Source organism: Perca flavescens, chromosome 17, assembly GCF_004354835.1.
Source record: "Perca flavescens isolate YP-PL-M2 chromosome 17, PFLA_1.0, whole genome shotgun sequence".
Classification (NCBI taxonomy): Eukaryota; Metazoa; Chordata; class Actinopteri; order Perciformes; family Percidae; genus Perca; species Perca flavescens.
This window is the reverse complement of record NC_041347.1, coordinates 25,415,931-25,442,629: the sequence shown is the minus strand read 5'-3', so window position 1 is coordinate 25,442,629 and position 26,699 is coordinate 25,415,931. Positions and strand designations below refer to the sequence as shown.

The 26,699-nt window shown below is 38.9% G+C and overlaps 3 protein-coding genes across 3 annotated transcripts; all 3 read right to left on the bottom strand.

The window, feature by feature from the left end:
- Positions 1–294: 294 nt before the first annotated feature.
- On the bottom strand, positions 295–4,599 carry LOC114572593 (myelin and lymphocyte protein). The gene is made up of 4 exons (XM_028604281.1): positions 4,507–4,599; positions 1,123–1,290; positions 852–974; positions 295–369 (listed from the first exon to the last, which is right to left on the bottom strand). The coding sequence occupies exons 1-4, from the start codon at positions 4,597–4,599 to the stop codon at positions 295–297; spliced, it is 459 nt and encodes a 152-aa protein (XP_028460082.1).
- A 2,043-nt stretch (positions 4,600–6,642) lies between these two features.
- On the bottom strand, positions 6,643–17,486 carry LOC114571772 (myelin and lymphocyte protein-like). The gene is made up of 4 exons (XM_028602964.1): positions 17,400–17,486; positions 8,399–8,566; positions 8,082–8,219; positions 6,643–6,768 (listed from the first exon to the last, which is right to left on the bottom strand). Exons 1-4 carry the CDS (start codon positions 17,484–17,486, stop codon positions 6,694–6,696), a joined length of 468 nt encoding a protein of 155 aa, XP_028458765.1. The 3' UTR covers positions 6,643–6,693.
- Positions 17,487–19,309: 1,823 nt separating this feature from the next.
- On the bottom strand, positions 19,310–26,168 carry LOC114571771 (myelin and lymphocyte protein). The gene is made up of 4 exons (XM_028602963.1): positions 26,094–26,168; positions 20,379–20,546; positions 20,069–20,206; positions 19,310–19,384 (listed from the first exon to the last, which is right to left on the bottom strand). The coding sequence occupies exons 1-4, from the start codon at positions 26,166–26,168 to the stop codon at positions 19,310–19,312; spliced, it is 456 nt and encodes a 151-aa protein (XP_028458764.1).
- Positions 26,169–26,699: the final 531 nt, after the last annotated feature.

Genomic DNA, 26,699 nt, shown 5'->3' with positions numbered 1-26,699 from the left:
AAGTACTTTCAATAATTTCATTTAGACTTTAAATGATTAAATTCATGCAATTTAGTTTTTACAAAAACATGATATTTGGGGTACAACTCTTCATTTACTTTCACTTTTCCCCGATACATGATGCTTCAATGTTTTATGGTGGCATAAACACGCATATACACACACACACACGCACGCACGCACACACACACACACACACACACACACACACACACACACACACACACACACACACACACACACAGGATGCACAGTACTTCTTGGAAACCCAGGTCTGTGATTCAGCATCGCTTTTCAGAAGTTCTTCCATCGGATAGAGGAGAGGATTGTGTGGATGAAGTAGAGGAGTGTGGCCAAGAAGGCGAACACCTGAGACACACACAAACACACAAGTAAACATAGGCTTAAATCTAGGATCAGTTTGTGTTGTGATTATTTACCTACTTTAAATGTAATAGTTTTACATTTGGGGAAATGTAAGTGCTTATTCGCTGCCTTGCTGAGAGATTGATGAGAAGATTGGTAACAATCATCTAATTTTTGACAAGAAAATCAAATTGGTGTATATACTGTTCTACAATGTTGAACTGTTCCATTTTGACTGTGGCTGCTGGGAATAACCTTGTGTTATTTTGGCACGTCAACGATTTGTTTTGAACACTTTTTCAAGGAAATAAAAAAAAAACACACAAAAAACACTAAAATGGCTCCAGAAATGTAAAGATACTACAACTGTTACTTATGTGTTTTTCAATAAATACTGTATAAAGGAACAGTTGTTGTGCGTGTGTGGGTGCGTGGGTGCGTGCGTGCGTGCGTGTGTGTGTGCGAGTTTGTCTATCAGTTCTCACCACAGCAGCGATGTCAATCTGGTAGATTCTTAATTCGCCTGATTTGTTCGTTAAGGTGATGTAAGCCAAATCCACCCCTGCACTGAGGTAGAACAATACTGCCAGGCCGTGGTAAGCTAAATCCTGGACACACACAGATTACATAATATTACTACATCATTCTTTCTCTCAGTTTTATTTCCCGTTTCATTCCATCTTTCTCTCATTCTGATCTCTCTCTCTCTCTCTCTCTCTCTCTCTCTCTCTCTCTCTCTCTCTCTCTCTCTCTTACAAGAGCAGCCCAGCCAGAGCTGTTTTGATGAGCTCCAGCAGCGAAAATGATCAACCAGAGGAATGTCATGACGAAGCAGAAGACGGAGACAAACATCACCCAGCCCAGAGGGTTCGGAGGGTCCACGTGGGTCGACGCCACCAGAATCCACACCAAACCACCAAATACCTGAAAAGACGGAGGGAGCGAGTGGACAGATGGTATTGTGGTTTTTTGAGATTTGACCTTAAACTGAAAGTTGTAAATCCCACCAAGGTGTACAAAGAAAGATTCCAGACTTAAGGTTTTTTTCTGTGATTGCCTTGACTCTCAAACCAAATCCCACCCGTCTGGCACACACAATATATTAAAAGCAAACACAATGTGGATTTATAGTTTTACACAGATGTGACTTTAGAAACTATTTACCGGTTCATTCTCTTTTCTTTATGATGTCCATTAAACTCCTCTATTTGCTCTCCTATTTGTCAATGTTTAATCTCTAAATTCCATTGTCCCACTGTGACTGTAACTCCGTCCCTGAATGTTGCAATCACTCCGAAATGACTTGAGATGAACATTTTTCTGAGGTGGAGTAATTCCCTGAAGGCATGAAATCCTGCCAGCAGAAAGGTGTGTTGATACTGTTGTTTCCAGCTACCTATGCAGGATATTTTCCCCAAAACGACCCGTGACCTACATGCATATTTTCTTTCTTTTGATTTGTCTATTAAATGCATCTTGGTGATGACAGTTTAATGAAAGGAAAAAACAGAATAAGGAAGCCTGTGCAGTTGAAAATGGGCAAAGTGTGGAATGAGAATAAGTTTTACTAACTGTGGATCTAAATCTGATGAAACCTTTGACTGTTTTTCTGTCATGATAACTGATCTGAGTGGGGGCTACTTTTGCTGGTTAGGCATCCTTTACCATTATTACCATTATTTTGACGTTTATTAGACGTTTACTCCTCGACGCAGCGGGCCAGGGTTCAACTCCGACCTGCAGCCCTTTGCTGCATGTCATTCCCCCTCTCTCTTCCCTTTCGTGTCTTCGGCTGTCCTGTCAAAATAAAGGCCTAAAATGCCCCCAAAAAATACTATTGACAAAAAAAACCCACTAAATTTCTCTTAGCTTTACATTTTTGTAGTCAAGACCTTTTTTGAAGCTACAGTGTGAGCTACACAGTTACAGCTATTCGGTCTGCAAATAACAAAATCAGCAGGATCTCAAGCCACATCTCTCTAAATGTTGACTAAACAAACACTTCTCTTTACTTAATAAAGGTCTCTGAGCACAAGATGGGTGTTGTTTAATTTGCCAGGTTACTTTAGATAAAGCTTTGACCACGCCAGTATAGTCGAAACTCTCTGGAATTCAAAGTGTTATACTGTGTCTTGCCCAACCTGGCTGACGCTATAAGCGTGTTAAAGTGAACGCACATCATAATTTGACCACAGCTTAATATAACCATGACTCATGCCTGATTTCATGACCACTGACCCAACTTTGGTACAGAATCAACTGTTGTAAACAAAAATAGGTTCTTATTTCTATACTAAGTCGTGCCTCTAAGATTTCACTGCATGGTTAGTGCAAGTTCTGAGAAAAACACTGTAAAATTCTTCTTAGTCAGAATCACTTCAAAGGTCACAGAACAGAGGTTTTACTGCTGCACACCGCAAAATAACAAAAAAAATAAAATAAAGGAGATTACTGGTGAAAGTAAACTGTCAAAGTGCTCTTAATCAAGGCACTCAATCAGTGGCCAACATAAGACGTTAATATCCAAAAGACACACCCTTCATCTTACAGCACTCAAGGTTACATGGTGTTTAATGTGAGTTGGTGACCCGTGAAGGGGTTTTTATGTTCTACTGAAACCTGAAATATCTTCATTGTTGCTGCTGAGTAAAGAAAACAGCTCACTGAGTTGTATGTCTTTATCTCTAAAGGTCTCTGAGCACAAAGTGGCTGTTGTTTAATTTGCCAGGTTACTTTAGTTAAAGCTTTGACCACATCAGTATAGTCGAAACTCTCAAAATAACGAAAAAAAAATTAAAGGAGATCATTGGTGAAAGTAAACTGTCAAAGTGCTCTTAACCCTCCTGTTGTCCTTGGGTCAAATTTGACCCGTTTTTTTTATATCAGAAATATGGGTTTCTTTCAACCAAATTGCCTTTCCCCAAAGATAGCATAGATGGTTCCATACAATGTTCTTTGCAAGTAAAATTGGTGTTAGTGGTGTATATACTAGTGGTAGTAAAAGAAAGCTCCAACAATGTTGAAAAAAGCATTAAAAACTTTAAAATAGTGGTCATTTTTAATTTTGACCCGGGAGGACAAGAACAGGTTGCATGGTCGGCAGTAAGACAACACAAGGGTTACGCAAGGCACTCAATCAGTGGCCAACAGAAGATGTTAATATCCAAAAAAACTTGACTGATGCAGGAAAAGCCTTTGGCCATTATGATGTGTGCAAATGTGTTGCATGTTTCTCCTGCAGCTCTGAGGTGCTGCATGGATGAAGCAGGGCGTTAGTTACATGGATCCTACATCCTCATCACAACACTTCCCTTGATAAATAAAAGCTAAAATAAACAACCTTAAATACACTAAGGTCCAATTATCAGACAAATAAATTGAAACACGTCCCTCGGTGCATTTAGTTTCCCAGTGGTCATATGAGCAGTTTCTATCTCTTGTCATCATTCATGGAAAAGAAGAGTTGACCGCATTCTTTCCTAGTTTAGTAGCACAAATACAATACGAGTGAAACGTGAGATGTGAAAAGGCAAAGGTGCTCCTCCTATATCGGGAATGTGATTCATCATCTCCCATTTCAAATGCACATTTTTGCACTTTTATTCAAACAGTTCAATTTTAATCTTCAACTATGCATCGTATTATTTATTTGGACATTTACCAAAACGAAATGAAAACAAATTCTGATATTTTCTTTGAGGCTATCATCTAACTTAGGTCATGAAGTTATCGCATCATCTTGGCATGAGCTATTCTTCTATTTCATTCATACTATTATGTGCACACATTTGAAAAATGTCATACATTTGGTTCATCTTTTGGATACAAAGAGTACAGCTGAGGCTCCAGACTGTAACAGTGTTAACATCTAAAAAATGCCTTTTGTCCCTTACAAGCCTTTAATTCATTTTAATTTTATCTATCATATCCATCATTCTGTAAGAAGGGATGACTTGTTTTACTTTTGAGATGTGAACAAAATAAGTTAATTGTTGCCATGAAATAAACTCATGACAGTCAGTTTTTCTGCATTAGTCATTGTATTTAAACACATTGACATCAAATCAGTTTAATGCAAATAATTCCTTAAGAAACTGACGCCAAAGTCAGCCGCTCTGTCGTCTGTCATTGTCCACTCACCAGTTCAGGCAGGTAAAATATATCTGGGGCTGTGGTGCATATCCCCAGTCCACTGGGCAGGCTGCCCATAGGCTCAGCAGTAGTTGCAGCCATCTCTGCCTCTTCCTTCTCTCGGTGCCGAGTCAACAGCGAGCGCCCTGTCCTCTCCGCTGAACTAACAGAGCAGCAGCAGGTGTCACTGAGCCTTGTAGGAAAACTTGGCACAGAGTAGACACACCCTTCATCTTACAGCACTCAAGGCTACCTGGTGTTTAATGTGAGTTGGTGACCCGTGAAGGGGGTTTTGAAACAGGGGTTAAGGTTAGGGTCCGAGCAATTTTATGTCCTGGGGCCACAGTGAAACCTGAAATATCTTCATTGTTGCTGCTGAGTAAAGAAAACAGCTCACTGAGTTTTATGTCTTCTTTCTAACTTTGTGACCCTTAACTTATTGTCAGCTGAGTGCATGGAGCCTATATCTGTGTTGCACACAAGGGCTAGAACAGGAGTTTCTTTTCAAAAATGAATACGATTGAATTTTTTTTTAATCTTGTATGAGATTTAGCACCAGGCTATACGTCCAACCTTCTAACTCCTTATCAGCTGAATGGTTGCAGACATTTTATTTCAACCACTTTAACCTCACAAACAACATTTTTACTTTAAAGCTGCACTAATTGATATTTCAAATGAAATGTGGAATATGAAAGATGGCACTCGTGGTCACAAACCCACAGAGAAATAATGATCCTGACTCCGCAGCCTCCCTCAGCTCTTGGAGTGTTTGTGCATCTTTAAGCATATTATTTATTGTTTTTAAGAGGCCCGCAACTTTACTGTTTTTATTTTCTTTCCCTTCCTTTATTCAAAAAAAATAAATCAATACATTTTTCTACTTTGCTTTAAATTCCAGTCAAAATCCCAGATTTTCCAAATGTGACAAATGAGGATAATAACTGGGCAAATGTGATGCACTGACATCATGTATGTATGCTAAATCTTTACAACTATGAAGAAAGTGAAGAAAAAAAGCAAGATGTAGCACATAAAGATTTGCTGTACTGTACTGTTTTTTTCAGGAGGCAAACCCCAAACATGAAATACATATACAGTAGATTTTAATATTTAACCTGCAGAGATAGGAACCACTGATTTTATTGGGTAAGTGATAAGCCAGAATCTGAGATAACTGCAGCATTTTTGTCCGGAAATCTGAAATATGCTGGCATACTATCCCAGAGAACTTGTGGCCTGAGGCTACATTATGTAAAACTAACAGAACTTAGAGAGAGACAGAGAGACAGAGAGGAGGAACAGACAATACACTATTCTGCAGGTGCATTGTCTTTGCAAAGAGCAGGGCTACAAGTGTCTTAAAGTTTCCATATCATTCAGTCTGCTCTACTATTTACACTCATTCACCCACGTTGGCACTATTGTTAATTATGGAATGCCGTTTTATTCAATATTAAATAAATGAATGAATAAATACATAAATTAATTAATAAATAAATAAATATGCCATTAAAATACATCATGAAATAAATAAATGAGGCAATAAATACATAAATAATGAAAAAATTAAATATTTGTATACAAATGAATCAATTAGTTAAATAAATATATTAAAAGGTTTTACTTTTAATTATTCCATGATACTTTTATTTCATAAGTCCACATTTATTTATTTCCGTGGACTTTTATTTCCTAATGCCACATTTATTTATTTCCCTCTCTATTTATTTCTACTTCTTATATGCAAATCAGGGGGCGTGGTTATCTCTCACATTCATTCACGCCCGGCAGCTCACGGTGCTGTGTACCCAGCCCACTGTCACCTATTCTATAAGGTAACTATACCACCAACTACTGCTCAATAAAAGTACCATGAAATAATTAAAAGTAAAACCTTTTAATATATTTATTTAACTAATTGATTCATTTATATACAAATATTTAATTTATTTAATTATTTATGTATTTTCTGCCTCATTTATTTATTTCATGATGTATTTCAAAGGCATATTTATTTATTCATGTATTTATTCATTTATTTAATATTGAATAAAACAGCATTCCATAGTTTATAAGCAAGTTAGAAATATAAAAAAAAGAAAGAAAAGGTCATTCTGTGTTCATGACAAGTCAGCTGTTTATTTGGTTTCTTCGTATTTTGGTCGTCTTGTTCTTGGTTTGTGTTTTGTCCTATTAGGACCTCTTCCATCGGATGGCAGAGAAAATGGCATGGGTGAAGTAGAGAAGAGTGGCCAAATAGGACATCACCTGAAAACACACGCACACACACACACACACACAGAAACACAGATGATTGTCACCTTCAGATAGAAAGATGGAGGTGTTGCCGAGCCTGGTCATAAGACCACAGACAGATGTCAACACATTGATTTAAACAAGACAAATACAGATGCATACAATTGCATTTAAGCTGCAAGATCAGCTTATATCTTTAACCCCCAAGTCATTACAATTACACACTGTGCAGCCAAACATTTTTCAAACCCACAGAACTTAAAGGGATACTTCACCGATTTAGCATTAAGCTTTGTATCAGCAGAAACACGGTAGTATTTTTGAATGACCGTGCTTCCCTCCCTCCAGGCCCGGATTATCCATAAGGGCACCTGGGCACCACATGACACAAGCTTTAACAATATTTTGCCGACCATTCTACATTCCACGCAAATTTACGGCTGTGTTTATAGTCTGTGTTTACAGCCCACCAAGCACTAATGCTAGTGGCTATGTGTTATCTGAACTTTACGGAGCATATGATGTGCACTAAATGTAGCCTGTTTCGTATGTCGTTTTTATATGATGTCATTTTTATATATTTTAATTGTGTAACCATTTGAGCCACGGTGAAACTTTATTTCAAGTATATGGTTGAAATGACAATAAAACACACTTGAGTTGAGTTGACTGTCTCACTGTCTGTCTGTCTGTAAATGGTAGGTGTGGCTTGGGAGTAGACGCTAAAGCAGCGAAGCGAGTGCATTCTGGGATTTGGTGTCTTTCATCCACATGAACCAAGAACACATTTTCTGGTTTTTCATGGCCTAGAAGCCACCAATTTCTAAAAAAAATCACATTTCTACTACATAAGTGACCCAATTTAAAGATGAATTCATATTTCCAATGGTGAAATATCCCTTTAATTTCAAATTCTAGTGGAGATCTTAAAATTTACAAAGATGCCAAATTTGTCAGGTTGAAATGTGTAGAAAAATGACACAAATAGATAAAATTATGCATGCATATTACTCTACTTCCTATTTGATTGAATTGTGTAGCAATTAAAAACGAGCTGATACAAAAATAGTGTATATGATACTGACAATCCAACCTTAAAGCTACTTAAGGGGCGGCATGAAATGACTCCCTACAGAAAATATCATAGAATGTTAACAGACTCTAAATTAGAAAAATGCTGTTTACATGTTAATTTCCCCAGAATGTTAATTTAGTTACCGTATATCTGAATATTGTAGTATATGTAAATAGAAATAGCTACGATCTGTGTGTGTGTGTGTGTGTGTGTGTGTGTGTGTGTGTGTGTGTGCATGTGTTTGACATACCACTGCAGCAATGTCCAGTCGGTATGTTTTTAGATCAACCGTTAGGGACTGAAGCACTCCTCTCAGAAAGGTGATGTAAGCTAGAATCACCGACGCACTGAGGTAGAAAACCACCGCTACAAAATGATAACCCACATCCTAAAGAGATACAGTAAGAAGGAAGGATAGATGGAGATGGAGGAGAAAGATTGATGGAGAAAGAAGGCAGCCAGAAGAATAACCGTTGTTAAAATATGATTGGACGAACACTATGTCGTGAACAAGTTTACAGTATCTACTGTATCTAAATTAAATCAATCAGCAGGTGGTGGTCTAACCAGGGAGGGCCAGATGCCGCTCTGATTGGCTCCGCAGAGGAAGATGAAGAACCAGAGTGTCGTCATTATGAAGCAGAAGATAGACACGAACATCACCCAGCCCAGAGGGTTGGGAAACATGACGAGCTCGTCCGATGCCACCAGCATCCACACCAAACCCCCGAACACCTGCAGGGGGGCGGAGAGAGAGGTGAGGGGGAAGAGGAAGAGACAGGGAGAGAGAGAGAGAAATATGGATTTAAAAATGTAGTTTTCTCAGCTAGTGTACAGTGCATTTTAGAGTTTTGTTTTTCTATGAAAATGACAGACTGGGAATAACAGTGTTGCACTTTTAAAGCTGATTTTTTTTGGCCACTTGGGGGCAACCGAAAATTGTAACCACACACTTGCATATCATCTATAAAGTTGATATGTGAACTTGTTAAACAGTTGCTTATGTACACATCCTCAGTTTGGAGTAATGTTTGTGTCCACCTGCTGAATGTAAGTAAATGATTCTCTCTCTTTTAGTTATGTGTTTGGTCTCTTCCAACTCCTGAGGGAAATATTTGACTCTTTAGCTGCTAAATGTTCGACAGTGTCCCCCAGTCTCTAACTTCAAGTCCCAGTACCGACCAAATATGGAGTGTGGACTGGTAGCTGGAAAGGTGCTAGTTGGACTCCTCTGGACAGTCAAGATGCCCATGAGCAACGTACCAAACCGCTAACCACTCAGGAACCTTTCTATGGGCAGCCCCCTCACTCTGACATCTCTCCATTCGTGCATGTAGGCTATAGGTCCTGGGCATGTTTGTGTATTTCAGGCCTGTGTGTAACTTTAACAACAGAGTGAAAAATGTAATTTCATGTGCTTCAAATTGGTAAAATTGGTGTAAAATTGGTGGTGTCCCTTTAAAATAAGGATTGGGCCTTTAAAACACACACAGACGCATACACACACACACTCACAAACGTCACTCTTGGATGTAGTTTCACATTCTTTCTCTTTCCTCCTTTGACAAACATTGTGCCTGAAAGAGTGTTTGGTATTTAGATAATGGAACATGAACCTCCACAATTTGTTCCATGATAAGAGGCATTTGCTGTAGTCACTGTGTACAGGAAAACCATTTACACTAACAGTTATTGTACATGTTGACAAGTGTCTGCTGTGAAAAAGGCCTATTGTGTCCGAGCTTTGATTTCCTCCAGTTGGGCAGTTAAAGGAACACGGCGACTTATTGGGAATTTAGCTTATTCACCGTAACCCCCAGAGTTACATACCCTTCTCATCTCATCTTAGCTTAGCGCAGCACAGATCCTGCAGGTAACTGGTTCCAACTAGCCTACTACTCCGAATTGTGACAAAAGTGACAAAATAACACCAACATGTTCCTATTTACATGTTGTGATTTGTATAGTCACAGCGTGTACAAAAAACAACGTAACATGGGACACAGCCATCTTCTAACAGTAAACATACCGGGAACTATATTCTCAGACAGGCTTGCTGCATATCACTCCGCCCAAGTATTAATATATTATTATTATTATTATTATTATTAATAATTTTTTAAGCAAGAAATCATGGGCCGTTTTACGAAAACTTATGGCCAATTGCAAATTTGGTAAGACTGTGTGTCGGATTTCAGCGCCGGTGATGCCTGTGTTGCTGCCTCGCCACCCGGCCTGCCTGCTATGAGGTACTTGGAGCTCCGTCACGACTGGCAGCCAACAGCACTCCATACCCGCGCAAAGTCACCGTCTTTTGGGCTAATGGACAACCAAATGCCGCTGCCCTGACAGAGCTCCAGGGCTAAATGGCCCGTGTGTGATAGTGAGAGCGCGGTCAGCGAGCTTGTTACACCAGAAATCTCTTACCACATGTTACACACATGTCACGCCACTTATACAACATCTACCTAAATGTCTTATAAAGCTAACAACGGTATCCGATTTTAAATTAATGAATTTTTGTGAAGACTAGGTGTTTCGTTAGCTGCAGCTGTCCCTTCAATCCTAGCTAGCTATGTGTAGTTAGCTACAAATCACAGATAGCTTCATTTTCGGCGTAATTCGAGTATATTTACAGGTTGAATTTGTCACGCCACGTATACAACATCTACCTAAGGGTCTTATAAAGCTAACAACGGTGTCCGATTTCAAGTTAATGAATATTTGTGAAGACTAGGTGTTTCGTTAGCTGCGGCTGTCCCTTCAATCCTAGCTAGCTATGTGTAGCTACAAAACACGGATAGTTAGCTTCATTTTCGGTGTAATTCGAGTATATTTACAGTTTGAATTTTGTCACGCCACTTATACAACATCTACCTAAAGGTCTTATAAAGCTAACAACGGTGTCCGATTTCAAGTTAATGAATATTTGTGAAGACTAGCTAGGTGTTTCGTTAGCTGCGGCTGTCCCTTCAATTCTAGCTATATGTAGCTACAAATCACGGATAGTTAGCTTAATATTCGGCTTAATTCAAGTATATTTACAGTTTGAATTTCGTCACGCCACAAAATCTACCTAAATGTTTTGTTTTCAAGTTAATGAATATTTGTGAATTTCAAAGGAATTCTAAGAGGAGGCTAGCTAGCTCTCATTGATAGAGCTACATCCAGCCGCAGGCTCTATCAATGAGACTCAGGGACAAGCAGCGTATATTTCCCCAATCGTTTGTTTAAATGACTCAACACATTATAATTACACACATTATAACATTAACTGAAACCTGTGGTAAGAGATTGCTGGCATAACAAGCTCGCTGACTGCGCTCTCACTCACATACACTGGGCATTTAGCTAGCAGGAAGAGGGGAGCTGCAGGCCATGGAGCTCTGTCAGAGCAGCGGCGTTTGGTAGTCCATTAGCCCAAAAACGGTGACTTTGCGCGGGTATGGAGTGCTGTGGGCTGCCAGCCTAACGGAGCTCAATCAAGCTCACAGCAGGCCGGGGTCTGTGAAGGAAGGCAGGCCAGGTGGCGAGGCAACAACCCAGGCAGCACCGGCGCTTAACTCTGACACACAGTGGGACAAAATTTGCTATTAGCCATCCATTTTCGTGGAGCGGCCCATATTTGAGCTTTACATAGTTGATTTCTCGCATAAAAAAGTTTCAGAAGTGAATTTTGTAATGGAATAGCAGAGATCTGCATGACCTAGATTCAGAAGACTACCTGATCTCAGGTCAGTTGTGTAGCCTATGTAAATGTTTGGGCGTGACTGTTCTCTTACACCCACGGTAGGGTGACCAGACGTCCCGGTTTTTAATTGCTTGTCCCGAGTCCCGACAAAAGCCTGTCGGGACGCTAAAATGTCCCGGTTTACACCAGGAGCCGCGTCAGCCGATTTTGCCGTGTCTTCAGCCCCGAATGTTTTGAGTGTAGCCCTGAATGTAACTTTGTCCAGTTTATTTTTCCGAGGCGAATAGAACGGGCAGCTATACGTGCGGGGTCCGACCATGCTGTATTTGTTGCTATCACCTAGCAACCGTCTCTCCGTGAGGAAAGCTGTGAAAGGGGTGAAGTTTTCGGAGGAATCCTAGCCAAATCAGTGTAATACAGTGATGCCATCAACATAAAGTTTAGGAGCGCAATACTAATGATTTAATTTGAAGTTCCCGTGACGTGACGTTTCCAGTCTATGGTTCAGACTCAGACACACGGAGCTCTGAAGCAGACCTGTGGGTCTCTTAGTGTCCACTCTCTCTGTAAAATGCAGCGCAGCTTCAGGTTCATGGACGCGCTCAGCTGTGATCATGCTGCGGCAGATGTGTTGCGTTTGTGCTCCGTGTATTCTTTAGTTTCGGGTTTCCACCTCTGACGTAGAGCGGCGTACAGCCACTTCCATAGCTAAACAATTTGTCTCATTCAGAGACCAGAGACCCAAACGGGGCTCTGTGTCTGTCAGAAGGTCTGAGATCTACCGTATCAGCAGAGCAATCACGTAATGCACAGCAGACTATGGTGCAGGTATCGATTATTTTCTGAAATATAGCTTGTGATTTTATTCTTGTAATAGCCTATTATCACTTTATTTTTCTCAAAATATCACGACTCCTCCAAATCACAGAGAACATTACTGTGTTTATATACTTTGAATGTGCACAAAGTTTTGGACAAGAGCAGTAAATCTTGCTCAAACATCTGAAATATTACAGTCCAGGGGTTTATTAATAAATTAAAATGAATGAATGTATCATTGAGGTGAATAATTGTCATATGCACATTAAGGAGGTTACTTAACCAACAAAAGACGCAAAACAGGAGGTAAGAGTAAATGATGCCTATAGGCTACATGTGTGCTGACTCAGATATAATTAGAAAAGTCCATCCAAAGGAGAATAAATAGTTGAAAGCAATACAGAATGCCTGACAGCCTTACTGCAATATATTCCATTATGTTTTTATATTTGGATTGTAATCTGTTTCTCTTTAAATAAAGATATTTGCAGCATAGATTGATTCAGAAAAAGGTAGAAATAGGTGCATAAAAATTCACCAGAATGCAGGAAATTAAGTGTTTAATGCTCAACATTTTCAATAAATCATTTTAATTACTTTGCTGTTATTGGAATAAATAACACTTAAAAAAATCTTTTTTAGAAAAAATCTCAACATAAATCTCACACTAAACTGAAAAAGGCTGTTACTGCAATTTTGTTGATTTCACAGGAAAAAACACTTATTATTAGACGAGGAGCCTAGGATCAAAATAAGTTACTGTCTGTGTCTGTGTCTGAACATGCCTGGCACATGTTCACGTTAAAAAGTGCGTGCACAAACACACTACGGTCACGCGCAAAGTGTCCCGGTTTTAGCTCCAGGAAATCTGGTTACCCTAACCCATGGGCGTGACAAAGTTACAGGTCTTGGTTGACGTTAACTTCCAGCTTTGTTGAGATTCGCCCGTTTTCAGCGGCAGTTTCAAAATATGAGATTTTCATAGTAAAGGGGTGTCAATGGGATTTTGAGCTTCTATTTATGTCCTATTTACCCACCGAACTGTCGTCATTCAACTATGACAGAGTAAAATCGGTTTTGCATTCTATCACCCCTTTAAAAGGTTGGCATAGTTTTATGGTTGAATATGTTTAAGTAAACAAGATAAGACTTTTGCCACCAGTTCATCCAAGGTTCTCTCTTCTCATCTTTCTTATATAAATCATTCAGTCTACTTTGCTAAAGTTAAACCAAAATAGGTAGTTTTTGTTACTACACTATTTAAAATCTTGCCACTTAGCCAGCTGAAATTCCACCAATAATTTGGAAATTCAACTGCACTTTCAAAGTCTAGCTGTTGGGTAAAAATTGAAATGAAAGATAATGTGCCTTTTTTATGTAAATTGTCTCATGAATGCAGAAAAGCCAGGTTTCATGCTGTAAACACAGTGAGTTAAAAGCCAGGACAGTCTGTTCATAATCTGGCTGCAATGTTGTTGTTTTTTGATAATCTAGGCAACCAAAATTCAATCTGACCACATGAAAAGAATGTGCCACGCCCTAAATTAAACAATTCACCTGCAGGTTGTTCAAATATTTCTCTACCAAAATGCATTCATTTATCCCCACAAACTCTGATTTTCCCCTCAAATGTTAATTTGAAGGTACAAAGACATTTTTTTATGTTTTTTACTTCATTGAAACTACAGTAAATGATGACTGACTAATTCTTTTTTTTTAAAGATAGTTATTTAAAAAAAAAAAAAAAAGATGATTTTAATGCACCATTATGTATGAGAAACTGTCCAAATGTGTTTGGTATTGCATTTTGGGAAGTTTGCAGTCTTGATTAGAATTTTTAAATGGAGTTATGTAGGTTTAAACAAGGGCTGTCCACACAACATGAATATATGAAACAAACATATGACGCTTTTCATAATGTTAATGATTTAAAAAATAATGCTTTAAACTCAGCAAATGATACATTATCTGTTCTGGTTTACCAAGAGTTTGAAAGGTTTTATTCAGAAAACACCCTGATGTTATATTCAACATTGTTGGGAATTAGTAAATGAGTATTTTAACAACTAAAAAACTAACTAACAAATTTGTGGCTACGTATCCTTTAAACAGACAATGGACTTCCTGTAAAAGGCAAGTTTTTGATATCACATTAAGTGGTAAACCAGTTCCAATCAGCCTGTCAGTGTTTCTAGTATTATGTAACAAGTACGACGCTCCCTTTAGATTCAAACCTTTGATGGGAGAAAGCCACATTACTTGAAACCCGAAGGTGCTCGAGCACAGCATGTTGAGAAAGTGAGATACACAGGTGAGCAAACACAATTCACTACTGTAAAAACACGTTACTTTACACAACTTCATACAAACATTACTTGAAGCTGTAGTAGTGGTATCTGCAAATACTGTGTAAGCCCTATCTCTGCTCCTCCATATCAGTCTTATATTTCCTCATACCAGAGGAACATTACCCATGTATTTCTATTCCAGGTAAAAGAGAATTGACCCGCAGCCCATGAAAAATAAAAGCTGCCGAGCAAGTACTCTGACAGCTATCTTCCCTGCCCTTATTTTTTTATTGTGAAAGAAAGTGATCATAGAACAAGTGAAGTACACATGACATATAAAAAGCCAAAAGAGGTTAATTACGGTAAGATGACTTACGACAAAAGCAAACCCTGCCCTTTTTATATCTGTGATGGTTTAGATTTACAGTGCCAACTCTCACCAGCGTAATAAACATTACCAGTGCATTTCTATACCTGAACAGTAGGTTATTTCATGGAAAGGTGAACTGGCCAGATGCCAGGAAAAAAAATGATCCAAGCCAGCAAGTAAGCCATGAGAGCTGATGGTTGGTTTAGATTTACACCTCCCTCTGCAACTAAAGCTGTTTTTCCACTTGTGTCACACAGATTTAATCTTTAGTTCTCTGTACCGAAACTGCGGTGGCCTATAATATTTTCTGAATAATTTATTTAAACAGGAGCTTTATCAACATATTGACTCTTAACTGACTCAAGCAGGAAAATTCTCTTATATTCCACCTCCACAGTGAGGACATATGCACCTCATGACATGTTTAAGGGACAACAAAGAAATGGGAGGTTTCAATAATTTCCAGGTAACTTTGAGTTGACAGTTTTCCCCCGAAGAAGAAAGAATGTGCCCTAAATCCACAAATTTAGAAAATTCTGATGAACCAACACGATCAAAGTTTGATTTGAACCAGATCTGGGTTAGCCAAAGTTTACCCTGTCTTGCCCTTCACTACTGTCCAATTAGGAATAAAGACAAAACTTAAGTTTAGTATTTTTATGGTTAGCAACCACAAATTAGAATTAGCCTATATTGTGAAAAGGGTGATGAATACTATTGCTTAATGATTAAAACCTTAACATGTAAATGCTTTATTGCAATTTAAAGGATTAGATAACTTTAGAATGCTATTACAAACTGTCGTTAGCTGAATTTTAAACATTACTCAGATTGTGTAAAATGTAAAAGAAATTAATAAATGTGTATGTAAAGAATGGTTACAATGTTGCAAATTGAACCATTTCAATAATTGTTACTAAAATAAAGTTATTGCATCACAGAATACTTTCAAACTACAAGTGAAAAATACTACACAGGTCAAAGTAGTGTGACTTTTTCACTTTTGCTGTCAGTATAAACTTAGTCAAGCATTGCCAGACCTTCCTCCACAGCGCTTTGAAGGAAGGTCTGTTTAGTCCACACAGCATTCCGGGATGGGAGAAAAACGTGCTCTGGTTTATTGGCATTTCTTTAAACCAATTACAATTGTGTTGGGCGGCTATAGTATCTGGACTTCTAACGGACCTTTTATAAACTTTGTCTTAAGTTTTTGGTAACAAAGAAACTCGTGTGAACTTTAGCCTACATTCGCTGTACACTTCTCTGGAAACATCTGGAAAGAATTAGGGATGCCCTTGTTGGCTTGGTTCCAAAAGGATGATAGCCATTGGTCAAAGTATTGTTTCCTCCCCCATCTATTTTACACACATTATAGAACATATACAGTACCATGTTCAAACAAAGAAAGTCAGAGGACCACTGGAGAATTGGGAATGCAGGTCCTCTCCGAGCTCTGCATGGCTTGTCAATTGATGCTGATTTCTTCGATGTAAATAAACCTTTATAATCAAGAAACAGTGTCGGCGGATTCCTTTCCAAACAGCAATGCACCATTGCTACCAATTACACCACACGGCACTAGGCGCCAGACAGAGCCACGATGCCGCTGCAAAAAAGCCTCGGGAAGGAACTTGTTTTGGTGGAACGTGTACGTTCAAAAGTTGTTTTAGTCGTGCAACAGAAAACTCAGATTGGACAGATAGTCTAGCTAGCTGTCTGGATTTACCCTGCAGAGATCTGAGGAGCAGTTAACCATAGTCAACATAAAACAACCGGAGTTTAAAATTACAACACAAAGAAAGCGGAAGGTAACGGACATCCGGCCGAAAAGAGGGAGATGCAGAATTTCGGGCGGCACCGGAGCAATCCCGGAGTGGAACGTCGTGGATATATTATAAACCCAACTTGTTGCCATGTTTTCTAAATAACATGACCACATAACAATCAGTACTAAAAAGAGTAGATGAAGAGTAGATTGTTTTAACTGACGGGACTCTCATTAACCAGTTTCATTGGCATATCCTTGTATCTCATCCTTGTATCCACTAATCTTCACGTTTGCTGGTCCCTCTGCTCTGTGTTGGCTCTACTGATCAAAGACTGAAACCTGCTGAGCAACATAACAAGACAAGAGAGATTCCAAAAACAGATCTGCAACGAAGACCTCAAGTAGCCATGATGAGGAAGCAGCCAAAGATTCAAGGAAACAAGATCATAATATAAATGATGCTGACCCGAGTGAAATAGGCAGATAAAAGGAATAATGTATTACTTTAACAACTCACTTGGGTAAGGAGCAAAGATTGAGAGACCAAAAGGGATAATGAAAGAGGAGAAACCCAAGGGGAAAGAGGAACTCCGAAATAATAACAAAATGCCATGACAAGATGAAAAACTTACAAATTCAGGGATGAAAAGCAGGTCAGGAACGGAAGTAAAGATCCTGCCGCCTGTGGGCAGAAAATCTCTCGACATGGTGGAAGCCATGGTCCAAACGCTGTATGTGTATGTGTGTGATTTACTCTAGAATGTTTTGATCTGCTTTTTAAAAAGTGTCTTTCTCCACCTTCCCCCTCCCGCACCTCCCTTTACATCTTCTCCACTCCACCTACTCATCCTTTCCACTGGGCGAAACTACCAGTTTGACAGGTGCTTTTTGGCGTTGTTTGTGCAGCAGGAGGATGGTCTCTGGTTCTTGCATGTGTGATTCTGTGTGCCCTCATGTTTATGGTGTCCGTGTTGGGTCTTTGTAAATGGCAACCAACTGTTTACATGCACACAAGTGATTGAAATAGAACTAATGCAGCATTCACGTGGGACATATATATAGAATTGTTTAATCCAAGTCTGATCTGTTTATTTGCGCTGCACATGAATTAAAACATGAACTAAAAAAGTGAAACCTGGATTTTAATTTATACATTTTTTTTATCTTATATGAGATTTATCACCAGGCTATACGTCCAACCTTCTAACTCCTTATCAGCTGAATGGTTGAAGACATTTTATTTCAACCACTTTAACCTCACAAACAAAGCTTTTACTTTAAAACTGCACTAATTGATATTTCAGATAAAATGTGCAATATGAAAGATGGCACTTATGGTCATAAATCCACAGAGGAATAATGATCCCGACTCTGCAGCCTCCCTCAGCTCTTGGAGTGTTTGAGCATCTTAAAACATATTATTTATTGTTTTTAAAGGGCCCGCAACTTTACTGTTTTTAGTTTTCTTTCACTTCCTTTGCTGTCAAAAATAAATCAATACATTTTTCTACTTTGCTTTAAATTCCAATCAAAATCTCAGATTTTCCCAACAGCACAAATTAGGCTAATGGCTGGGCAAATGTGATACACTGACATCATGTATGCTAAATCTTTACAACTATGAAGAAAGTGAAGAAAAAAGCAAGATGTTTTTCAATGTGCTGTACTGTTTTATCAGGAGGCAAACCCCAAACACAAAATACATATACAGTAGATTTTAATAATTAACCTGCAGAGATAGGAAGTACTGATTTTAATGGGTAATTGTTATGCCAGAATCTGAGATAAATGCAGCATTTGTGCCTGGAAATCTGAAATATTCTTGCGTACTATCCCAGAATTATGTAAAACTAGCAGAACTTACCTGACAGTACACTGCAGGTGAGTCTGGGACAGAGACAGAGAGGAGGAACAGACAATACACTATTCTGCAGGTGCATTGTCTTTGCAAAGAGCAGGGCTACAAGTGTCTTAAAGTTTCCGTATCATTCAGTCTGCTCTACTGTACTGACGTTTTGCACATACAGATTGAATAAAATTTTATAAAAAGACTTGTCAAGGAGAGTCATTTATCCATTATACAGTTACATTTTGGTCATTGTAGACATAGAGAAAACATGTACTATACTAACGCTAAGCTCTGCTATTACATGTCTTGTACACTTTCTAGTGAAATGCTTTAATGTCACTTTGATTTGTAAAAATGTTCACTGCACACTGGAGGCAAACTTCTGGCATTCATTATTGATCTGTAATACATGTTTACAAATTTTATTTAATTTGTATTTACTTTTATTGATTTTACCTTTACAGTAAAGCCACCAACAACAATAAACAAGTAACGTTTAGGAATACCTTCCTTGTATTTTCACTCATTCACTCACTTTGGCACTATTTTTAATAAGCAAGTTACTCTTGCTGACAGAAATAAAAAGAAGGAAAACACAAAATGTCATTCTGTGTTTAGTCAAATGACAAGTCAGCTGTTTATATGGTTTCTTTGCATTTTGGTCGTCTTGTTCTTGGTTTGTGTTTTGTCCTATTAGGACCTTTTCCATCGGATGGCAGAGAAAATGGCATGGATGAAGTAGAGAAGAGTGGCCAAATAGGACATCACCTGAAAACACACACACACACACACACACACACACACACACACACACACACACACACACACACACACACACACACACACATTGATTTAAACAAGACAAATAGAGATGCATACAATAGCATTTAAGCTGCAAAATGAGATTATATCTTTAACTCACAAGTCATTACAATTACACACTGTGCAGCCAAACATTATTCAAACCCACAGAACTTAATTTCAAATTCTAGTGGAGATCTTAGAATTTACATAGATGCCATGTGTCAGGTTGAAATGTGTAGACATATGTATACAATGACACAACTAGATAAAATGATGTATGCAGATTACTGTATTTCCTATTTGACTGAATTGTGTAGCAATTAAAAACATAGCTCCAAAAGAAAAGCTGAAACGAGCTGATACCAAAATACTGTATATGATACTGACAATCCAACCTTAAAGCTACTTAAGGGGAGGTATGAAATGACTCTGTACAGAAAATATCATAGACTGTTAAGAGATTCTAAATTGGAAAAATCATAGAAATGCTGTTTACATGTTAGTTTCTCCAGAATGTTAATTTAGTTACCGTACATCTGAATATTGTAGTATATGTAAATAGAAATAGCTAGGATCTATGTGTGTGTGTGTGTGTGTGTGTGTGTGTGTGTGTGTGTGTGTGTGTGTGTGTGTGTGTGTTTGACATACCACTGCAGCAATGTCCAGTCGGTATGTTTTTAGATCAACCGTTAGGGACTGAAGCACTCCTCTCAGAAAGGTGATGTAAGCTAGAATCACCGACGCACTGAGGTAGAAAACCACCGCTACAAAATGATAACCCACATCCTAAAGAGATACAGTAAGAAGGAAGGGAGGGAGAAAGATTGATGGAGACAGAAGGCAGCCAGAAGAATAACCGTTGTTAAAATATGATTGGACGAACACTATGTGGTGAACAAGTTTACAGTATCTACTGTATCTAAATTAAATCAATCAGCAGGTGGTGGGCGTGTCTAACCAGGGAGGGCCAGATGCCGCTCTGATTGGCTCCGCAGAGGAAGATGAAGAACCAGAGTGTCGTCATTATGAAGCAGAAGATAGACACGAACATCACCCAGCCCAGAGGGTTGGGAATCTGGACGAGCTCGGCCGATGCCACCAGCATCCACACCAAACCCCCGAACACCTGCAGGGGGGCGGAGAGAGAGGTGAGGGGGAAGAGGAAGAGACAGGGAGAGAGAGAGAGAAATATGGATTTAAAAATGTAGTTTTCTTAGCTAGTGTACAGTGCATTTTAGAGTTTTGTTTTTCTATGAAAATGACAGACTGTGAATAACAGTGTTGCACTTTTAAAGCTGATTTTTTTGGCCACAGAAAATTGTAACCACACACTTGCATATCATCTTTAAAGTTGATATGTGAACTTGTTAAACAGTTGCTTATGTACACATCCTCAGTTTGGAGTAATGTTTGTGTCCACCTGCTGAATGTAAGTAAATGATTCTCTCTCTTTTAGTTATGTGTTTGGTCTCTTCCAACTCCTGAGGGAAATATTTGACTCTTTAGCTGCTAAATGTTCGACAGTGTCCCCCAGTCTCTAACTTCAAGTCCCAGTACCGACCAAATATGGAGTGTGGACTGGTAGCTGGAAAGGTGCTAGTTGGACTCCTCTGGACAGTCAAGATGCCCATGAGCAAGGCACCAAACCGCTAACCACTCAGGAACCTTTCTATGGGCAGCCCCCTCACTCTGACATCTCTCCATTCGTGCATGTAGGCTATTGGTCCTGGGCATGTTTGTGTATTTCGGGCCTGTGTGTAACTTTAACAACAGAGTGAAAAATGTAATTTCATGTGCTTCATGTGTAAAATTGGTGGTGTCCCTTTAAAATAAGGATTGGACTTTTAAAACACACACACACACACACACTCAAACAAACAAACGTCACTCTTGGATGTAGTTTTATAGTCTTTCTCTTTCCTCCTTTGACAAACATTGTGCCTGAAAGAGTATTTGGTATTTAGATAATGAAGCATGTACCTCCACCAGCAGAGGCATTTGCTGTAGTCACTGTGTACAGGAAACCCATTTACACTAACAGTTATTGTACATGTTGACAAGTGTCTGCTGTGGAAAAGGCCTATTGTGTCCTAGCTTTGTGCTACGTTTACACGTTTCAACCTCTCCGTTTTCAGAAAAGCGTTCGTTTATATGTACCCGTGTATATATGCCGTCAATGCAGTTAAGAGCACGCCAGACCTGTAGGTGGCAGTGTAACGAGAAGCTCAAGCCCACGTTAGCCAATCAGAATCCCGACAATAGCAACAACAGCAACCAATCACTTCCTCTTTCTCTCTCTCGGCTGCCTAAACCTCCGTTTGTCTCAGTTTACATGCAAATGTGCAAACAAAGTTTTCCAAAATCTCCACTTTGGCCGGAGTTTTTAGAAATAATCGTTTTCTGTGATAAAACTAACCCCTGAGCCTCTCAGGTGAAGAATGAAGACTTTTAGAGAACATAACTGCCTTCCCAGCTTTCTGGAAGAAGTAGCCTACAGTATAAACCCATTTTAAAACAACCTTTTCCCATAGTACACACGTCTTGCTACACAGTGATTTTGAGGAGCAGTTTTGACAGGGATAATCCGGTTTATATTAGAAGCTTTTTGCCTGAATTTCTGGAAGACATACATACTTGTGGTGTGTGCCATTTAAAAGGTTGCCATGGTTTTATGGTTGAATATGTTTAAGTAAACAGGATAAGACATTTTTCCTCCAGGGTTCTCTCTTCTCTCTTCTCATCTTTCTTAATGAAGTCATCCATTCTACTTCGTTAAAGTTAAACCAAAATGGGTAGATTTTGTTACTACACTATTTAAAATATTGCCCAACCCTAGCCAGCTGAAATTCCACCAATAATTTGGAAATTCAAATGCACTTTTAAAGTCTAGCTGTTGGGTAAAAATTGAAATTAAAATAATGTCCCTTTTTATGTAAGTTGTCTCATATATGCAGAAAAGCCAGGTTTCACTGTGTAAACACAGTGAGTTAAAAGCCAGGACAGTCTGTTCATAATCTGGCTGCAATGTTTTTTTTTATAAACTAGGCAACCAAATATCAATCTGACCACATGAAAAGAATGTGCCACACCCTAAAGTAAACAATTCACCTGCAGGTGGTTCAAATATTTCTCTACCAAAATACATTCATTTATCCCCACAAACTCCACCATTATGTATGAGAAAATGTCAAAATGTGTTACGTATTGTATTTTGGGAAGTTTACAATCTTGATTAGAATGTAAATGGAGTTATGTGGGTTTAAACAAGGGACAACATGAGTAAAATTTCTCACTGGTAGAGAACCTATGGTAAAAGTAATGTTACAGTTGGCTGATGTTGCTATGAAACAAACACATGATGCTTTTCATAATGTTAATAATTCAAAAAAAATGCTTTCAACTCAGCAAATTATACATTATCTGTTCTAGTTTACCAAGAGTTTGAAATATTTTATTCAGAAAACACCCTGGTGTTATATTCAACATTCTTGGGAATTAGTAAATGAGTATTTTAACAAAAAAAACAAAAAGAAACTAACTAACAAATCTGTGGCTATGTATCCTTTAAACAGACAATATGGACTTCCTGTAAAAGGGAAGTTTTTGATATCACATTAAGTGGTAAACCAGTTCCAATCAGCCTGTCAGTGTTTCTAGTATTATGTAACAAGTCCCCTGATTTGTACGACGCTCCCTTTAGATTCAAACCTTTGATGGGAGAAAGCCACATTACTTGATACCCAAAGGTGCTCGAGCACAGCATGTTGAGAAAGTGAGATACACAGGTGAGCAAACACAATTCACTACTGTAAAAACACGTTACTTTACACAACTTCATACAAACATTACTTGAAGCTGTAGTAGTGGTATCTGCAAATACTGTGTAAGCCCTATCTCTGCTTCTCCATGTCAGTCTTATCTTTCCTCATACCAGAGGAACATTACCCATGTATTTCTATTCCAGGTAAAAGAGAATTGGACCCCAAACCATCACATTCCCACTGAAAATCTATCTTTGAAGTATCAAATACTCTCCGCCAGGTGGCTCTGAAATGTTTGTGTCAAAATGTACGTCAAGAAAATTCTGCAACATGATTCACATCCTCGCTGTTGATTCATATGTTCAAAACAATCCTTGCTTCACAAATAAATATGTGGTGATATATTAGTGTATTATGCTGCTGCTCTTATGGTTGGTTTTCATGTGCATTTTGATACGTTTGGAACTATTGTTTTTCTTATTCCATTGGAATTCATTGTAACTGGTGTGAATCCCAGCTGACCACAGCTGCCGTACACCCCCCCCCCCCCAGGAGCTACTGTGGCTTTCCAGAGCCGCCTTCACGTCTACAATGAGTCAGCATTTTAGTGGAGTGTTCCTTTAAATCAATGGACTCCAACCTACAGTTTCCCACATGACCTAAGCTCGGTTTTAAATGTTTGAAATAATTGCCAGCTCAAACAACACTCTATATGCTGTATGTATTAATGCATTGTTTGCAATCTTGTTCATTTCATTCATGTAGCAAAACATTTCACACAGATGTGAATGAGGAAAATGTGTTGTGAAATTGTGTGATTAAGTTGTTTTTTTTTAAATATCTTCTTTCTGGTTTCTCTTTCTGCCTTCTGAACTCCCTTTGTTAGAAATTTTCATTACAGTAAAAATGACAATGGACAAAAAAGCTGCCGAGCAACTACCACAACTACGACAGTTATCTTCCCTGCCCATTTTTATTGTGAAAGAAAGTGATCCTAGAACAAGTGAAGACAAGTACAGGGACAAGTACAGGGACATATAAAAAAGCCAAAATCAAATTTAGAAAATTCTCATGAACCAACATGATCAAAGTTTGATTGTAGATTTCAGTTACCCGGCTTCACTAACCCTAACAACTGCGGTCCCACATAACCTGTGTCACGAAGGTGGTTAACAATCAACCCGTGGTTTCCCAATCCAGCGGCGCACGCATTCACATAACAGAGGCAGTGTTTGCACAGCACGACCAATCGCAAACATACCAGAGCTGCATGTTTTATATAAGAAGAGCAAACTATAATTCTACATAAATGTGAAGAACACAGACACGGTTTTACAGGCAAAACGCAATACAGTCGCTGCTACAGGAGGAAAGCTGGCAAAAAAAAAATAGTTGACGCTGTAGATGCTTAAATCACAACTCTTATCAATATCACTTCCCTTATCAGATCTGACCATAATTACGCTTGTGCTTTCCATAAACTGCCGTTGCTTTAGCCTATTATTTCAGTTGCAACCCTGGCAGTGGTAAGCGATCGTGAGAGCAAATAAAATATATAAAAACATAATTCAAACAGATGTGCGCATTGGCAACACACGGCTCAACAAGCAGACAAATAGATACGTAATCCTTCCACTGAAAATCTATATCTTTCATAAAAATACCCATCAGGGAATGTTAATGGGGTTGTCGGTCTCTAAATGTTTTAACTTTTATGAGCCCACCTCTCTACAGAACTATATACAGAACTATACAGAACACCCTGTGTTGAACCTGAAGTTACCTGTTAACAAATCTTGATTCATAGTACAGGCCTCGGATCTGGGTTAGCTAAGGTTTACCCCCTCTTGCCCTTCACTACTGTCCAATTATTGCAAATTGGTCCATTTCAATAATTGTTGCTAAAATAAAGCTATTGCACCACAGAATACTCTCAACCTACAACTGAAAAAAACTACACAGGCCGAAGTAGCGTGACTTTTTCACTTTTGCTTTTTGTTGCCAAAACTTGTTATAGTTGTTGTTTTCCTGTTGCTATGGCAACATGAGCTTTTCACAATTTGCCCAACTGTCAGTATAAACTTAGTCTCGCATTGCCAGACCTTCCTCGACAGCGCCGCGAAGGAGGGTCTGGCTAGTCTGCACAGCATTCCGGGAGAGGAGAAAAACGTGCTCCGGTTTATTGGCATTTCTTTAAACCAATTACAATCGTCTTGGGCGGCCGGACAGAGCCACGGTACTGCTGCAAAATAGCCTCTGGAAAGAACTTGTTTTGGTGGAATGTGTACATTCAAAATGAGAGAAAACTCAGATTGGACAGATAGTCCAAAAAGAGGGAGATCCTTTCAGATGCAGAATTTTAGGCGGCAACAGATCAATCTCGGAAGTGGAACGTTGTGGATCTATCATAAACCCAACTTGTTGCCATGTTTTCTAAATAACATGACCACATAACAATCAGTACTAAAAAGAGTAGATGAAGAGTTTATTGTTTTAACTGACGGTGCTCTCATTAACCAGTTTCCTCGGCATATCCTTGTATCTCATCCTTGTATCCACTAATCTTCACGTTTGCTGGTCCCTCTGCTCTGTGTTGGCTCTACTGATCAAAGACTGAAAGCTGCTGAGCAACATAACAAGACAAGAGAGATTCCAAAAACAGATCTGCAACGAAGACCTCAAGGAGTCATGATGAGGAGGCAGACAGAGAGTCAAGGAAACAAGATCATAATGTAAATGATGCTGACCCGAGTAAAATAGGCAGATAAAAGGAATACAGTATTACTTTAACAACTCACTTGGGTAAGGAGCAAAATTGAGAGACCAAAATGGATAATGAAAGAGGAGAACCCCAAGGGGAAAGAGGAACCCCCTAATAATAACAAAATGCCATGACAAGATGAAAAACTTACAAATTCAGGGATGAAAAGCAGGTCAGGAACGGAAGTAAAGATCCTGCCGCCTGTGGGCAGAATATCTCTCGACATGGTGGAAGTCATGGTCCAAACGCTGTATGTGTATGTGTGTGATTTACTCTAGAATGAGACGTGTCACCTGTTTTGATCTGCTTTTTAAAGAGCGTCTTTCTCCACCTTCCCCCTCCCACACCTCCCTTTACGGCTTGTCCACTCCACCTTCTCATCCTTTCCACTGGGCGAAACTACCAGTTTGACAGGTGCTTTTGGGCTTTGTTTGTGCAGCGAGAGGATTTTCCTTCCATGTGTGATTCTGTGTTGGGGGGTTTGTAAATGGTAACCAACTGTTTACATGCACACAAAAGTGATTGAAAGACAACTAATGCAGCATTCACGTGAGACATACATAGATATATAGAATTGTTTAATCCAAGTCTGAGCTGTTTATTTTCCCTGCACATGAATAAAAACATGAACTAAAAAAGTGAAACCTGGATTTGAATCTTTTTTTTAAATCCTATATGACATTTAGCACCAGGCTATACGTCCAACCTTCTAACTCCTTATCAGCTGAATGGAAGCCTGAGTTTATGCACATTTTTG

Coding starts and splice junctions, on each gene's coding strand:
- LOC114572593 (XM_028604281.1), bottom strand. CDS start 4,599: ATGGCTGCAACTACTGCTGAGCCTATGGGCAGCCTGCCCAGTGGACTG. Junction 1,291..4,506: donor TATTTTACCTGCCTGAACTG/GTGAGTGGACAA, acceptor CCGTCTTTTCAG/GTATTTGGTGGTTTGGTGTG. Junction 975..1,122: donor GCTCTGGCTGGGCTGCTCTT/GTAAGAGAGAGA, acceptor GTGTGTGTCCAG/GATTTAGCTTACCACGGCCT.
- LOC114571772 (XM_028602964.1), bottom strand. CDS start 17,486: ATGGCTTCCACCATGTCGAGAGATTTTCTGCCCACAGGCGGCAGGATC. Junction 8,567..17,399: donor TGCTTTTCATCCCTGAATTT/GTAAGTTTTTCA, acceptor GCCCCCCTGCAG/GTGTTCGGGGGTTTGGTGTG. Junction 8,220..8,398: donor GCGGCATCTGGCCCTCCCTG/GTTAGACCACCA, acceptor GTATCTCTTTAG/GATGTGGGTTATCATTTTGT.
- LOC114571771 (XM_028602963.1), bottom strand. CDS start 26,168: ATGTCGAGAGATATTCTGCCCACAGGCGGCAGGATCTTTACTTCCGTT. Junction 20,547..26,093: donor TGCTTTTCATCCCTGAATTT/GTAAGTTTTTCA, acceptor GCCCCCCTGCAG/GTGTTCGGGGGTTTGGTGTG. Junction 19,385..20,068: donor GACTGGACATTGCTGCAGTG/GTATGTCAAACA, acceptor GTGTGTTTTCAG/GTGATGTCCTATTTGGCCAC.